The 17,543-nt window shown below is 32.5% G+C and overlaps 1 protein-coding gene and 1 non-coding gene across 2 annotated transcripts in view; both read right to left on the bottom strand.

The window, feature by feature from the left end:
- Positions 1-1,610: 1,610 nt before the first annotated feature.
- Positions 1,611-17,543, bottom strand: part of LOC124541237 (homeobox protein Nkx-6.1) — a 33,012-nt gene continuing 17,079 nt past the window's right edge. Inside the window, exons 4-5 of the mRNA XM_047119118.1 lie at positions 3,089-3,246; positions 1,611-2,178 (exon numbers count right to left, since the gene is read on the bottom strand). Of these exons, the coding sequence (XP_046975074.1) occupies positions 1,822-2,178; positions 3,089-3,246 (515 nt within the window). The 3' untranslated portion in view covers positions 1,611-1,821. The remainder of the gene's footprint in view (positions 2,179-3,088; positions 3,247-17,543) is intronic.
- On the bottom strand, positions 10,824-10,943 carry LOC124541293. Its single transcript, XR_006967209.1, has one exon. It is a non-coding gene; the product is annotated as a 5S ribosomal RNA (ribosomal RNA).

Raw genomic sequence — 17,543 nt, 5'->3', positions numbered from 1 at the left:
TAAAATACACTCACTTAGTTTAATTTTATTTATATTTTACAAATACTCGTTATAGTACTATTATTATTTATTAATATAATATTATTTTATTTTATACCTTTGGCCAATTGTAGGACAACGGGCGAAAAAATTTTTATAACTAATATTTACAATATTTATTATCTATGCCTTATAATAAATACTTTTTAATCGGTTTGACTGAAATCATCGGTGGGTTGTGTGAATAAAAAAAAAGTTAAACAATAAATCCTTTTTGATGATTCGTATATAAAATTATTTTTAAAACTAATTTTAATACTGAATAAAGATGTCAATATTTTTTTACAAAATCTTATATTGTTCACTTATTAATATATAATTATTATTTATTAAATTACATTTATACTTATTGTATTATATTATTTTTGGCCTGTATCAGTTCAAATTATGTACTTAATGTTTAGGTAGTTAACATAGTTTCCATCTAGATTTATGAATAGATATACATATACATGTCATTATGTTAAATAATATTTGAACCTTTCAATATTTAAGTATACTTTTATTTAGACTGTCAAAGTTGAGAACTAGTCAAAAACTTTGGCGCCAAAAGTGTACACAGATTAGTATGACATTTGGCGAGAGACAAGCGTAGCTGTCACCTACGCCGACATAATAAATTTCGTCCATTTTATTTTTTTATGGTGCAACACTATCTAGATATAACATAAATAATCGAAGATGTGAAAAAACTATAATTTAAAATTTAATCGCAAATAATTAACAATTAGTTGACAGTTTTAATTAAATATTAATATAATATAGCTTAAATAATTATTTCTTATCTGTTTTATTTAAAACTTAAACCCTTGTACAAATTCTATTTTAAAAATAGTATAAATACATATCATAATTATTTTTTACAAAACCCAGTGCTTTAAACGTTGTCATTTTGGCAGCATAATATAATCAGCAACGCCATTTTGGAATTGTAGGTTCTTTACGATGCTAGCCTTTCTATATTTAAATAAATATTATATTTATGAAAAAGCAGTTTACATTTGAATAATTACATGTGAAAACGTTTCAAAGTAAGTCTGTTTACGTACGTAGCCGCAAATTAAGCTATTTTTTAATTTGCAGTGTATTTTTGCGTAGGAACGTAACTATTTGTCCTACCGCGACGGACAGCGCGACTTCTTTGCGGTTTTTATGTAATTTTTGTTCATTTTATTATGAATTTCTGTTTTACAACCAGGGACTACACATTTTTTTTTAGTTAAAAACTCCTTTCCATATTTTTTTTAAATCCATTAAATTATTAGGTAATATATATAATTTTTAAGATTCAATTCAACAATTGTTGTTAAATTTAAGCAGTATTATTCTGTACGAACTTTGTTTCTCACTTAAATGATGTCTCATATGTAATCAAATGCTATAACAATCGTGTTTTACAGTGAGCGACTTTGGTCTCACAGAATAGATCTATTGTTTAAAAAAAAACAAAATCGGTAAGATCAAGCAACACTTGTTACTTTTCGTTCTATTGTAAATAATCTTAAATGTTAAAGTAATAAAGGTTCATGTACAATAGTAAATTATATGTAATTAATTTAAAAAAAAAAACATTAAATAAAATTAAAAAAGAAAACAAACTTTAAGTACTTTTACTTACAAGTGTATAAAAAGTAAAGTAATACTTATGTTAAATGTTTGTAAAGACTAGATTAACTTTTAGAAACGGACAGCCTAAATTAAACAGGACAATTATTAAGCTATCTCAGTATCTTTACTAAGTAAAAAACCTAATTTGATAAAGAAACAAAAAGTTATTTATTTTCATACTACATACGGCCTGAACATGTCCATACCGGGCCTGCCGCCATCTTGGTTCATAACGACCAACCCACGTCTATTGTTTTCCAAATTAGAATTGAAGTTTGCTGCCGCCATAGCTCTCTCTCGTTCCAGAGCGATGATTCTGTCCCTGTCTAGCAGCGGGGGCGGTTTGACAGATGTCAAATCGGCGGCCATTTGTTGTGAAGGTTGTTTTTCGTGTTCGGACGAGGGAAGATCTTTTTGTTTGTTTTTGTCGTCGTTCGGGTGGCTGACGTGCGGTTCCTTACTTTTAGTGTCCTGTTGTGCCTTTTTTGAGCGCTTCCACTTCATCCTTCGGTTTTGGAACCATATTTTTACCTGTCGACAAGTAAAAGAATGATTTACTTTTTATTTTTCAAATATTCGTGTTTTAATTTCTAAGATGGTAAGAATCATGGTAGAGAATGGTGTGCATACAATTTTTCCAATTAATCGAAGAGTATAATGTTATCCAAAAACTGCTTCTGTTAACAATATATGTAATTAATTATTATCATTGTTTTTTAGTCTGACAAAAATAATATTTTTAACACGTTTTTTTTTTAATCCAAACTTTCTACACATCCAAGAACAACAATAATATATCATAACCTGACATGGGCGCAGAGATTAATCTTTAAACCCACATAAAACGCCCCAAGCAATAACGTTTATGGCGTACGTTTCACCGCCCCCATAATCTTGTTCAGAGCATTTGTAAGCTCAAATCCGGGCATCGTTCAACTTGACAGCCGCTTCGCACCATTTCGTAAATGTCAAAATAGGGTTGTTTTTGATGTCGACTTTTGAGTGCCATAAAAGGATTCGCAATTAAATTAAAACTGATATCCTACATATGAGATCTTAACAACCCTTCTATCGCTTGTAAAAGCGTTTTAGTTCTAACTTATTTATTTAGCAACATATTAGCTTTATATTTTTCAATTGATTATTCCATTAGCTTCTCGTAACATAATTATTATTAATATTAAGTCATAGTTTAATCGTTGTATTTATACGTTGACTTTATATGACAACCAAAAAGCAATATGAAAGAGTAGTGTGATTAGAGACACATGTTAAAACATCTTATTTTCCATGAATTCTTACATTGCTCTTGTCTATTTATGCTGGTGACTATTATTACACCGGAGTACACACTGTTACAAACAGTAAAAAAGAATGATCTAAGGAATCTATGAAAGCTTTAATATAGATAATGATGGACAGTATAATTAGCATAAAGTACCTGGGTCTCAGTAAGCATCAAGCTGGTGGCGACTTCAAATCGTTTGGGTCTTGACAGATACTTGTTCATACGGAACTGCTTCTCGAGTTCCAGGAGCTGCTGCGAGGTGAAGGCTGTCCGTGGACGCCTTGTCTTGCCGAGGAGGGCGTGAGGTGCTCCTGTTGAAGACAGACGATTAAGTTAAAATGATGCATCAGTTAAGTATTGTAATTGTTTATGATTTAGGTTTATAAAAGGGGGTTTTATTGCCGATTTTTTCATAGTTTTTAAGCCATTAATTGCTGCAATTTATACTTTCAGAATTTATTCAGATCATAAGAAGAATTAAATGTGAAATTTGATTAAATTTTTTGAGTTATGGCCATAAAAATATCAAGCAAGCATTGGTTCATTAATATTCGTATTTGGTTATTGTTGATTTAACTTGAAACCACTTTGACAGTCTTAGTGGACCATTTCTATAGAGACGCCGAAATAAACTATATGTTTAAAATATAACTAATTAAATAGTCGATATGAATAAAACATGAAAATAGTACCCATTATCTGTCTTTATATCATGAAAACTGTCTCGAATGGGACTCTATCGCATGTAGGTATATATGTATATCAAAACGACCAACCTAAATCTTCTTTTAAGAGAAGATCTTTGTTAAGTTGTAGAGTGGAGCTTTCTTAACAGGAGATCTTTTTCAAGTTAAGAAACAATTACAAGCTTTTACTAACATGTATACAACGAATGGGCCTGGCTTCACACGGTTGAGATTTATTAAAAAAATAACATTTACATATTTTCCCCTATTCAGCATTAAGTTATAATGTAGCTTTTTTCTAACCTAACCTAAACCAAAAAAATTGTACCAATTAGTCATTTCAGTATAGATTCTCTTCTATTTTAAACTAAATAAAACAATTAAGTTTATCGATATTAACATATGACTATCAATTGTAGAAACACAATCAGCGTTGATAAATACAAATTAGCGGGAATTCTAGTTGGAACGATAACGAAAGCGTTTTAATTATTGACGATAAAAACTGTTGATCTTTGATTATCTCTCTAATTGTTACACCTACATTGCCTAATGTTAATCTAGAATGATAAGTATGTTTAATCAGACGATTTGACGCCAAAAACATATATACATATAGGTTATGTTTATATGTCATGAATGAGTTTTATTTCTTAAGCGTTTTACATATAAATAAAATGTATAATGAGATAGAACAGTTATCATTCGCATGGAAGAAATAATCTTTTATTTATCTTCATTTATTGATATTGTTTTCTGGTTACAAATAGTATATTTTATTTCTTTTGGTGTAAGGAATTAGGAAAGCGTGTCTTTTGTTTAAGATTGTTTTATCCTTTTGATTTTACTACTTATTTACTCAATGTGTCTTATTGTAATCTTATACAAACACAACTTCTTATTCCATTAATAAAAGGAGAGCTAATTAATTTCACTAATAGTTAATAAATAATAATAATTATACCTTCAAGAATCAGAATTTTGATATATTATATTTAAAAGAAATGTTTTGAACTTCTATAGATAATTTATATTATCACGGCTCTGAAAATACCTAAATCATATGTATATTACCTATGGTTTAGGTATTAATACAAAAAAAAGCCTTTACCTAACTGAATATTTTTAAAACTAACGGTAATAGACCGTTAGTTCTTACATATAATAAAATTCTTATTTATGTATAATTTTGTTTAACTTTTTGGACTCGTGCAAGTTTGACGATCTCTGTGTTGCCAGCTGTGTTTGTTTATTAATCTGTGTCCGCATTTGGTTCGTTTGTGAGTGTTCATTGTGCGTGACATTTGAATTTCATGGTAAACACAAACTAGCTCGTGCCAGAAGTAAGGATCTTCACTAAATTTTCTAGTGGGTTGTAAATTGTTATCGATATCGGTGGTTTTATGTCAGTTTTATTTTCTCTGTAATCACAATTTTCACCTTTATGACGGTGTTTATTTATGTTGCGCGTTAAGTAAAAATATTAGGGGTCACCCTAACTTTTATAGAATTTACTTAGCAATATTTATCTTGTAATATTTATATATTATAGCAATATTCACTTAAAAATATATTTAAAACTTAATTTCATAAAAAATAAATAATCGAACTATGTATTAAACAAAGTTGTCGTGTACACTATAAAGAATCCATTTTTGACGTAACTCCTCCCGCGCTTGTCAGGTTGACAGATGCGTCAGTCGCCGTTATCGGCGCGCAAACAGCGCCAAATGTCGCATATAGAACCAATCCTGTTACACCAATTGATAATTATCATTTCTATAGGATTAGCGGCGTATGTGATAAATTTGTTTTATTTGTATTCAATTGTTATTGCTTGTTGTAAGCAAATATTGAATATGGAACGGAAAAATAATATTATATCAGATAATTTCGTCCTTGCATTCGTGTTTTCAGTACATGTTTAAGTCTATACTATACTTATAGTTATAAACTACAAACATCTTAATTGTAGGCAAATATGCGTGGTCACCTACTATCATGTATATATTAACACCTTAGCTTAACTATCTCTTTAAAAAAGTTTGTTCTTTATGACAATCATGGCAAATCCAAAACTATTCAGCCTAGAAAGCTGAAATTTTGAACAGAAGTATATTTTAAAACGTAAGCATAATATATTAATTTTTTTTTAATTTTTAGAGTGTTGGGTGGAAATTGGAATGTCTGATACTCTGTATGATGTAGATAGAAGTCGGGACGGAAAGTTAGTTGGATATATTATCTCAAACTTGTCCTTTGTGGATATAAACTGTACATTTTAAACAGCCATTAAGCCACGGCGCGGTCACGTACAGTCAATAATTTAAATAGGTAACGAATGCATCATGGACCCTTAAGCACGATTTTCTGTTTATTTTCGTACGCCATGTTTAATTTACTTTTAAATATCTTTCGAATGTTTAATCTGTGAGACCGCCATGATTTCAAATTAAATACAAAAATATTGTCATTCTTGATAATAGTGTTTGTTATTTTGGTTTTTTTTTTTAAAGAATCAATAGACAACGTATTACGTTTTGTAATATGTCTAACGATCTTGGCTGAATGAGCTTTGACTTAATAATTTAACAATGTTTATCATGAAAATTGGAATTATGAAGAAAAATAATTAATTGAATTTAACGAAACAACGAAAGAGTCGAGATGGCCCAGTGGTTAGAACGCGTGCATCTTAACCGATGATTGCGGGTTCAAACCCAGGCACGCACCGCTGATTCATGTGCTTAATTTGTCTTTATAAGTCATCTCGTGCTCAGCGGTGAAGGAAAACATCGTGAGGAAACCTGCATGTGACAAATTCCATAGAAATTCTGCCACATGTGCATTCTACCAACCCGCATTGGAACAGCGTGGTGGAATATGTTCCAAACCTTCTCCTCGAGGGGAGAGGAGGCCTTTAGCCCAGCAGTGGGAATTTACAGGCTGTTGTTGTTGTTGTTGTTGTTGTTGTAACGAAACAATATAATTATTTTTTGTCACTTAATATATTTTATTATTAAATTATAGACGGAGATTGAGGCAGCTTTGATTTATTAAACTTAAACATTGTACCTACGTAATACCCAAGATAAAAAATGGGATTGTCTTCACTTTAAGGCTTTGTAACTTTATCAGTAGTAAAGTAAAGACTAATTATTTGTCATTCAAAACTACATAGGCGCCTAACGTTACAGCGTACTTAGTGCTTAGCTTAGACATTGTACAGTCAGGGTAAGAAAAGGTTCGTCACCTTAAGATCTATATTCGCGTGCTCAGTATGAGCGATAATCTGCTCTACCGATCGAGAATGACATATTGCGTTGCAATGATTTGATGTTTAGATTCAAAAGGTACTAAGAGATTAAGACTTGATAAAGGAATGGATTCGAAAACTGACGAAGGTTTTCTTACTCTGACATAAGTGTCTTGTCATTTTAGTTCGTTTCAATTGCACAAGTAGTAACTATAAAAAACGTAGATTTATGTATTTCTTGTCAATTCATAACAATACAGTCCTATTGTGCACTATAAACAATTCTTGGTTAATTTATATTTATTCGTCTTCCGGCCCGACTACATCCGAATGAAATGAGAGTTTTATTTATTTCCTGATCGGAAACTACAGCCAATGTACTTTATCGAAATTTGTCTCGCTTAGAAGTTTAGTTTCACATACACGTACATATATTATATACACAAAAAAAATCACATAACTACTAAATATATTTAACTTTAAAAGATAACAAGTCTGCGACATTTGACAATCTATATTATACCATAAATATTTAAATGTGAATCAGTGATGTCATATCAATTCCAGGTAATATAACAAACGAGGTAAACGGAATATGTTGATGATTAAAAGCATATACTTAGTACCTACTTGTTAACTTTTAAATGATAAAAAAGCGTAGACTTAGTATTTGTTATTTTGTAAACAGGACATGTATAAATTTTATTGCATTTAATTGATGTACAATGTAATTTAAATGGTGAAAATGAATCTGAATAACTGAATTGCTGATTCTTTAGTTCACTTTCCGAATCGGAAGATTTATTTAGTAACATAAGTTACTACGTATCAAAGTTGTTTTACAACAACACACAATACTCCTACATTAATAGATCTTTAAAATAACAACAAAAATATAAAAGAATATAAACAAAACAAAAAGAATATAACAAATTAAAAATAAAATAAAAACAAAAACATCTTGTCATAGATACTCCCGTCATTGAAATACACTAACTGTAACGCCCCCAGTGTGTTCGCTCCTTTATAGCAACAGTGCGAAGTGGCATCAGATCGCTAGTTTATTATATTCCAAGGTTGACTGGCAATAATATTATTAACTTGCTCCGCTGAGCGAAACGTCCAATCAGCGCGATTTGATTTTCTCGTAGCAAGATGTCTTTTTGTTGCCAGCGTATATTATTTAGGTACGTATAATTTTTTCCTTTGTCTGGACTTAAATTTAATACAATGTTATGTTTACTTTTTTTAATCTGTAATAGGGTATTTGACTGGTTTTTAAAATCTATATGAATTAAATAATATTTAGTAGAGGTTAACGAACCCAGTAAAAGTTGATTTTTTTATTTCTAGTATGTATTTGCCAAAAAATATCATATTCTACTTTTTATATTTAAATAGCGCGCTAAAACGCTACTTGGACAATATGGCGCTGAAATGGAGTCGGTAATGTCACTTGCCTGTAGTTTAATCTGTAGTACATATAGCAGGCAAACAAGGTTAACAAGCAAGTGACTTCATCATAAGTCCGGCCAATCGGGAGCGTTGTGTGTCACGTGACAAACGTTTAAAAAATGCATTTATTTATGGATTTTTGAATAAATTAAGTATTATTTTCAACTTTCGGTAATAAATAACCATTTTTTAACTCATCATATATACTGATTACAAATTACAATAATTGACACTTTATTTTTTGCATTGTCAAATAACGTATTGCAATTATTGGTTTATCTGTTTTAGTAATGGTTTAAATATATTTGACGTATTTTTTTTTGTAGCAAGGTTATTGTATCGTTTATATATATTTTTAATGATTCACTTATTGGCAGGACTTGTTTCAAGCATTCTACCTAAGCTTATTATGTAGCTTTCCGGTTTGAACGGTGAGTGACAACAGGCATAAGACATAACATCTTAATTCCTTAAGGAAATAGTTAATATTGCTAACAGTGGTGGTGACCACTTAACATCAGGCTTTTTTGACCGTTCGCCTGTATATTACTTCGATTATATATAATACATATATGTATAGGCCTTCAACCATTGTCTTCATTATTTACTGACCAATTTACATTAATAATTCTTGAGATTGTTAATAACATACAAACATATATAACAGACACTGATTGAATGCTACTGAACATAAAATATACAATCCTTGATATTTCTTAGAATTTAATATAGAAATATTATATAATGATTTCATGGGAATATCCGTTTTGTGGTATAAAGAATAAGGGACATATTTCAATAGCGTCTGTTATCAGTTGATTGAAATTGATAACATAATTTCATCCGGTCGGCGTTGTATCAAAGAGGCGTGTACCCCTCGCCCCTCCAGTATTAACAAATATTAAAAAAAAATTATAATAATTTTGAAACAAACATTTTAACTTTGCAGTTTCATAAATTCAAATCATAAGTTGACTTCCAGGTAAAATATATTACATAAATAATTGTAGTACATGGGCCACCTGATGGTAAGTGGTCACCACCGTCTAGAGACAATTGCGCTGTGAGAAACATTAACCATTCATTTCATCGCCAATGCGCCAACCTTGGGAATTAACTATGTTATGCTCCTTGTGCTTGTAGTTACACTGGCTCAGTCACCCTTCAAACCGGAACACAACAATACCAAATACTGTTGTTTGGTGGTAGAATATCTGATGTATGGGTAGTATCTAGTCAGACGGGCTTGCACAAAGCTCTACCACCAAGGATGGCGGGAGAATATCTGATGTATATGTGGTATCTACCCAATCGCGCTTGCACAAAGCCCTACTACCAAGGAATAAATTCATTGTAAATAATACAGCAATAAAAAATAATATTGATTCTTTTTTTTTTTAATTATGTACGTGGCAAATGTATGTCATTTTGCGACATACTATTTTAATGTACCTTTAAACGACATTGCTTAGCACAACGCTTATGGAAAATTAGGCAGTTTAAAATTAAATAGCCACCCTTAGCTTTTAAATGTTGAAAATTAAACGACCCTTTATAAGATCAATACATTTACAAACAAACAAATTAGCGAACAATAAATACATATAAATTACCCTTCATTTGTTCCCCCATAGAAACAATCACTTTACGAAAGGAATTTGTTACAATATTAGCTTTTGTTTTCATTAGTATAAGGTCTATAATAACTTGTATTGTTGTTAAGGACGACAGACATACTGCTTGTTGTAATTTTATTACTTAGGGGATGGTTTCGCTAATTTCACGGGTGAGTGGATTAATTTCGGGGGTGGTATTATAATTTTTGATTTTTATTAGTGCTGTGTTTTCATATTTCGGTTTTGTGATTATTTGGCTGAATGTAAAAGTCATTTGCCATAACAACTAAAAAAATATATTCCTTTACCGTCTGTCATTTAGTTTTGTAAATAATTTGGTAATAAATCATCCATATTTCGTATAAGTTTCAGAGTAATTCCGATCATCGTATTAATTGGATTAATACTTTTAAAAATAAAACTTTTTTTTAATGAAATATTTTTACGAAAAAACACTTTCGAAACGTCACTCAAGTTCGAAATTCAAACTTCATTTCAAGTTTAATTGAATTGTTTAAAGATCAAGTAAATTTTTACGAGTTCAGCATTAACCATAAATGTTAAGCAATATGGCAAATTATCATAATGTAGAGTCAAATAAATATTATTAACCATAACACTATAATAATAATAATATTCTTTATTCAAGTTACCAGTGACTCATAATGATTAGTATATAACATATCTTACAGGCTATGTTAGTTATATTTACATTATTACATATATTTGTTTTTTTTTTTAGTATTATGTGTAACTGTAATTGTTTGCTTCTAACTTATATAGTTACTGAGTTGCTAACACTAGGAACTATATATTATATACTTAGATTATGGAGTTAGCTGTATGCATGAACCATTAATAATAATAAGCAAAAACGCCAACGACACGCGGTGTTCCCAGGCGGTCCACCCATCCAGGTACTGAACGCGCCCGATGTTGCTTAACTTCGGTGATCGGACGAGAACCGGTGTATTCAACATGGTATGGACGTTGGCGATAGTGAAGCCAAAAAACAAAGTCTATTTCTTGATTAGCATTAACACTTAAATTGACATTTAGAACCAATTAGAAATAATATTTAATCATTCCTTACATCACCAATGTCCAATCAACCTTGAGAACTGAGAACATGTTCTTGCGTCCGGGTCTATCACATGCTATCAACTGTACAAGAGAGGGTTGTGTATTTGACAACCATTTTGACCAATAAAGATTAGTCGAGATTCTATAAATTATTTCATTATCACGGAGCGAGGTCTAATAGGCCTGGTATGTGTAATTGCGGTTTTTTTTTATGGTTGGCTGACGTGCATATGGGCCACCTGATGGTAAGTGGTCACCATCATCCATAGACAATGACGCTGTAATAAATATTAACTATTCCTTACATCGTCAATGTGCCACCAACTTTGGGAACTAAGATGTTATGTCCCTTGTGCCTGTAGTTACCCTGGCTTCAAACGAAAACACAAAAGTACTAAGTACTAACTACTCAGATATTATACAAAGCCCTACCAAGTTAATAAACATATAAATATATTTTTGTTGAAGCGTTTTGAAACATATATATGTAGAGCAAAGTTCTTTAAGAGTTTTTTTTTTATTTCAGTTTTAACGTATTACTTTACGAAGTAGGGATGTCAAACTTAGGCGATATGTTATCTGTAACGACTGCCGACGCCTGTATAAATAGATTCTTTACTGAAAATCCACTGAAAATCGACCCTTTTTCGGACCTACTTTGAATAGTGCTGTACTTGGTATCGATATTTAATATTCAGTGTTAACTTTCACATTTAATACGTAGTCAAAGCGATATCTGATATTTTGTAGTTATTATTATGCGTTCTAGTTATAATTCCATATTTAAAAAAATATGTAATGAAAAAGTATTTTCTTTAATTTGAATTCCACGTATCATGACAACTAAATTTGTTAGCTATGAAAAATGTCAATATAGAAGCAATCTTAGAGAAGTAAAGTAAATTCTTTACTTTTCTAAGATTGCTTTCCCTATCGCGTCATTCGACGCTATTCGGCGCTATAGATTCTCGCGTCAGTTCAACCCGAGAAAGCAAGTTCATGTAAATCGACGCGTCAAACTGACGTTATTATGTTTGTATAAAGATATATTATATATCATATTTACATAAGAATTACATATTGACATTTTGGGATACGTACTTAATTCGGATGTGATCGGTTTTACGAATTTTGCCAATGTTGTTAATTTGTTGGTCATTTAATTATCTCTATCTACTTCGGCCATAAACTTTTGATACAGTTTACACTTAATATAGTTGTAAAATAACAATTCAAAAGTGCTTGTAAATATTCGAATAAAGTGTATTTTTTTTACCCTATTCATAGAAATTAGCGGTGTTTGTCATAAGTAATGCGCCGCTAAGATGTTATGTTCTTTATATCTTTAGTTACTGGTTCAATAATCCTTCAAACCTGAATACAACAGAACTAAGAATTGCTGCTTCAAGATAACATGAAAACGAATTTGACTGTAAGTTATTTGCAAAGATTTGTTTTAAGTTTCAAATTATTAAAATATTTATCGATAATATTCATCGACACGTCACAGCCCTAAGCTCGGATCTAATTTGTCAAGGGCCCCTTTGTTTGTGCGAATAAATTGCTGCCTAGTAATTGGCTTAAGGGCCTTTAGGGACGGGCGCAGTTTTAGCGGAATTTTTGTTCAATTTAATTACTATAGTTAAATGTGTGGGGCGTTTTGTGTGTGTTTGTTTATGCTTGTATTATGGAGTGATGATGTTATTTTTTGCTAGATGGCCCAGTGGTTAGAAAGCGTGCATCTTATCGATGATTGCTGGTTCAAACCCGGGCAATCACCGGCGAATATTCATGTGCTTAAATTTGTGTTATAATTTATCTCTCGCTAGGCGTTGAAGGAAAACAGCGTGAAGAATGCATGTGTCTAATTTTATGGACAGCGTGGTGGAATATGTTCCAAAACCTTCTCGTCAAAGGGAGATGTTACTATTTCTGTCTGTTTGTTAAGATTAAAAAAAGTATATAGATATAGATAGACTAAACATAGATAATATAGAATAAAGACTATAATTCCTTTTATTAGTAAAATCCTTTTTTAAGATTAAAAGTTTATTTATAAGTTTATAGGCTAAACATATGTGGTAGAATTTTATCCTAAGCATATAGGCTTTCCTTACGATGTTTATCTGTTATGTAGTTAAGGTTTTAACATAACATTATTATTTCTTAGCATTTAATTTCATAATTCACAAGCGTCGCATATAATAACATTGGAGTGTCTGATTGTAATATTAAAATACTTTGCCCTTTTAACTTAATACATTTATGGATAATGTCATGATGTCGAATCAAGTCTCGTGAACAAGACATTCGTAGATAATGTCGAAATATCGAGCTCCGCCGAACAAAAGTAAAAAACATGGTACTTAAATATCCCGAAATGAATAACTTTAATAATAAGAATAACCATGTTAATTCAAAATTATATATACACGGTACTTTTATGAAAATAACATTTTTTACAATTTTTGTCTGTATGTCTGTTTGTTCCGGCGAATCTCTGGAACGGTTGGACCGACTTTGACGGGTCTTTCACTAGCAGATAGTAGGAGTAACTTAGGCTAAAATATTTTTATCTCTTAAATTCAAACGCATATAAGGTCGAGGGCACAGCTAGTAACATATATATGTTATATATTCCCCACGTCGTATGTTTGTTAAGACGCGATTCGCTCGTTCATAAACAAGCCAGTCGTTTGCAGAAACGAAAATTCGTTTCGTTAATTATCTAATCTAATTACGAGAACCTTTTAATGTACCTACTAATTATTTTATTACACGAATGATTTGATTAAACAGCCTTTCATTTTCAGATTGGTACATTATTAATTACTTTGCAGATTTTAAAGATGAATTTTAGTTATTTGTGACGACCTCCGTGGTCGAGATCTACCTTAATGGGTACGACAGTCCGAGGTCCCGGGTTCGTCCGGATGAGTGGATGTAGGAAAAGTTCATTAGTTTTCTATGTTGTTGGATCTGGGTGTTTGTACCATCGTTTCATTTTACAACAACAACAACAGCCTGTAAATTCCCACTGCTAGGCTAAAGGCCTCCTCTGTCTTTTAGGAGAAGGTTTGGAACATATTCCAGTACGCTGTTCCAATGCGGGTTGGTGGAATACACATGTGGCAGAATTTCTATGAAATTTGTCACATGCAGGTTTCCTCACGATGTTTTCCTTCACCGCTGAGCACGAGATGAATTATAAAGACTTATTAAGCACATGAATCAGCAGTGCTTGCCTGGGTTTGAACCCGCAATCATCGGTTAAGATGCACGCGTTCTTACCACTGGGCCATCTCGACTCTATTTTACAATGAAATTAAATCAAAACAAAAATTGTCACCCATTCGAAATTCTGTAAAAATCTGTTGTAAAAGAAAAAGTATAGCTTACTAATTACTAGTGTTTATAATCAATGTGACCGCAAACAAATGCAGACACAAAGACAAATGAAGCTATAAGACATATCCGCCATCTTGAATGTGGTAACCAGGGCCGTAGCCAGGATTTCATTTCGGGGGGGGGGTTCGTGTTCCAGGAAAAAAAGCAAAAGGTTTTTTTTTTTAAATAAGCTTAAGTAGGTATATTAAAATTAGACATAATTTATACATATTTATTTAAAAGACAACCGATGGCTTATTTTATGTTATAGGGGACAAACGAGCATGAGGCTCATCTGATGGAAAGTGATTACCATCGCCCATGGACATCTGTGGGGCTTGCAGGTGCGTTACCGGCCTTTAAGGGAGGAATACGCTCTTTTTTTATGGTTCCGAAGTCGTATCGGTTCGGAAAAAACGTCGGCGAATGCTGGTGCAACAGAGTGGTTGTGCAACGTAGAAAATGTCTTAAAAATTGTGATGTTGTGGTTTTTTGAACATTAAGGTGGTGCGGGTGAAACTTAGAATTTTGACGAGTTGTCCGAAGGTAAAATTCCGCAGCCGGGATTAATCCAAACAATGCGTCCGAATATTTTCCGTGAAATATTCGAAAGTAGAAGATGCAGAGTGATCTAACATCTCTATACAAAGCTAAAGGATCAAGCAGGTCGAAAAGGGCTTCATCATCATCATTTCAGCCGTGAGACGTCCACTGCGAAAAGGGCTTGATCGTTGATAATTCGAGCCGCTCTGCGTTGGATACGGACAAATGGAAGAAGCTGGTATTGGGGAGCACCGCCCAGAGTTGTGAGCAATATTCCATGTGGGGTTCAATTTGCGCCTTGTATAGTTTTAGGTGATGGGCCGGCGTTAAAATACTGTCATGGCTTGCTGAGCACACCGAGCTTTTTTGCTGCCAATTTGGCTTTGCGTTCCCATTGACCGCGGTACTGAACGAGGCTCAAAATATCCACGTCAAGTATTCCAATACTAGCTGTGGCGGCTACTGAAATGTTCTGAAATCGTGGAGATACGAGAAATGGTAATTTTTTAGCAGCTAACGCGCAAACTTGCCTCTTTTTGGGGTTCAAGTGGACTAATTTTATCCAGGGGGTCCGAAACTACTAAGTGAGCCTAAGGTACTACTAAGGGAAAGTACTTCCCCGTCATCAGATATTTTAATAGCAAAATAGCAATCATATATGGCCTAAGTTTAGCCGGCCACAGTTAGAGACTTTGTTTAATGAAGACTCGGCAGATATTTCAGACGTTTTCCCGAGAAATATTAGCCCGGCTGGTGTATGAGGTGTCTACAGTACCGTCATCTGCATAGCAGTGAATGTTACAGATTTGCAACAAGTCACTGATATGCAGAAGGAACAGAATGGGTGATAGAACGCAGCCTTGTGGAACACCAGCATTGACGATTTTTAAATCAGAGAATGCACCATGTAAAGACTTTAATGATCCGATCTGCAAAAAAGCTGGTCATCCAATTGCATAATTCCCCAGTAAGGAAGGGAGCTTCGAAGGAAGCGCTTTGTGCCATACGCTATCGAAGGCCTTCGCTATGTCCAGACTGGCCGCCAATGCCTCCCACTTGCTCTCAACTGCTTCCGCCCATCTATGACTAAGGTAATCTAGAAGATCACTGGCTGAACGACCCTGACGGAAACGCAACAAGGAGGTGATAGGCTATTGGCCTATAATTGGACGGGTCTGGGCGGTAGCTCTTTTTAGGGATAGGATGCACCCAAGTAGTCTTCCAGGAGTTCGGCTGCTTTCGTAGTCGGCGACTATTCGGTAAAGAGCGCCGACTATCTGTTTTTTAATAATATAGTATGAATATTCTCAATAAAATATATATGGTTTTTGGTAATTTGACGTATATCCGCTAGAAGGTGATAGGGGTGACTATTTAGGCTATTGAGGAGGATTTCACATGAGGATATTTTTGTACGCTTTTTCACTCCAGTGAACATGTCATTATGATAGTTAGTAATCTTTATCACATCTTGATCAAGTGTAGCTTCTAATGGTTCAGAGTTATTTTCCAAATAAGACGCGACTCCTGAATACGCGTTAAGCTCAAATTTATAAAAAAATAATTTCCTTTCAGGGACTTCTTCGTGAGAATATTAAGGATAGAATTCTGCATTATACACTGTAGAACATGCTGTGTGTGCTGTGTTCTTTTATAGAGAGTTTCTCGGATTCGATTATTAATACTTTATTTAAGCTATATTACAAAATGTCTTATTTATAAGTTAGCTATTGAACTGTTTCTGTTCCTAAATTTTATTTTAAATTTGTATTAAGTAAGTAAGATTTTTTTTCATTGGTTGTTATTTTTAGTTAATTTTGAGGAAAGTACGAATTCGTTTATGTTCGACTACGAGTTTCCACCAACGTCATTTCTGATCATTTTATTTCGATTGATTTAAAATAATTTCCTTCTTTTTATGAATGTTTGGAAAGCTAGTTTCATTTTGTTTAGATTTGTTGTCGTATCTAGACAAAACGGCTTAATTTTCTGAAGAAATCAATAAATACTTACGTTTTGTTTGTTTAATTAATCGTAAAATATTTTTTTGATAATACGATACCGGTTAGCGAAAAAATTTCGGGGGGGGGGGGTTTGAACCCCCAAAACCCCCGCCTGCCTACGGCCATGGTGGTAACGCACTGTCAGGTTATTGTAATGACGTTATTATAAGTACCTACTGGTACTAAGATTGGCTGAATATTCCGCCTTATAGGGAGTTCGATCATCCCCCAGAGGCGATGAAAGTTTGGATGAAAGATACTTGTTTTTCATCTCAACTAATATCAAGAAAAACAATCCAGTTTATTTAGAGTAAAAATTTATATAGTGATTTAAGTTAGAAATATATATATTTTCGACCATCGTGGCAGTTATATGGTTATTTATTTATCTTAGATGTTTGATTAGTTAATATGTTAAATAGTGGCTTTGTCTATTGATGGTAACACCTTACCATCAAGTTTAACTCTTGATTCTATTATAATAATTTAATTTTTAATTATTATAATTTATTTATTCCATACAAAAATAATCTTTATATACAGTTACATGGTTGAACTACGACAAAAATCAAAATGTAT

Source organism: Vanessa cardui, chromosome 27 (genome assembly GCF_905220365.1).
Source record: "Vanessa cardui chromosome 27, ilVanCard2.1, whole genome shotgun sequence".
NCBI classification, from domain to species: domain Eukaryota; kingdom Metazoa; phylum Arthropoda; class Insecta; order Lepidoptera; family Nymphalidae; genus Vanessa; species Vanessa cardui.
This window is presented reverse-complemented; position numbering and strand designations above follow the sequence as displayed.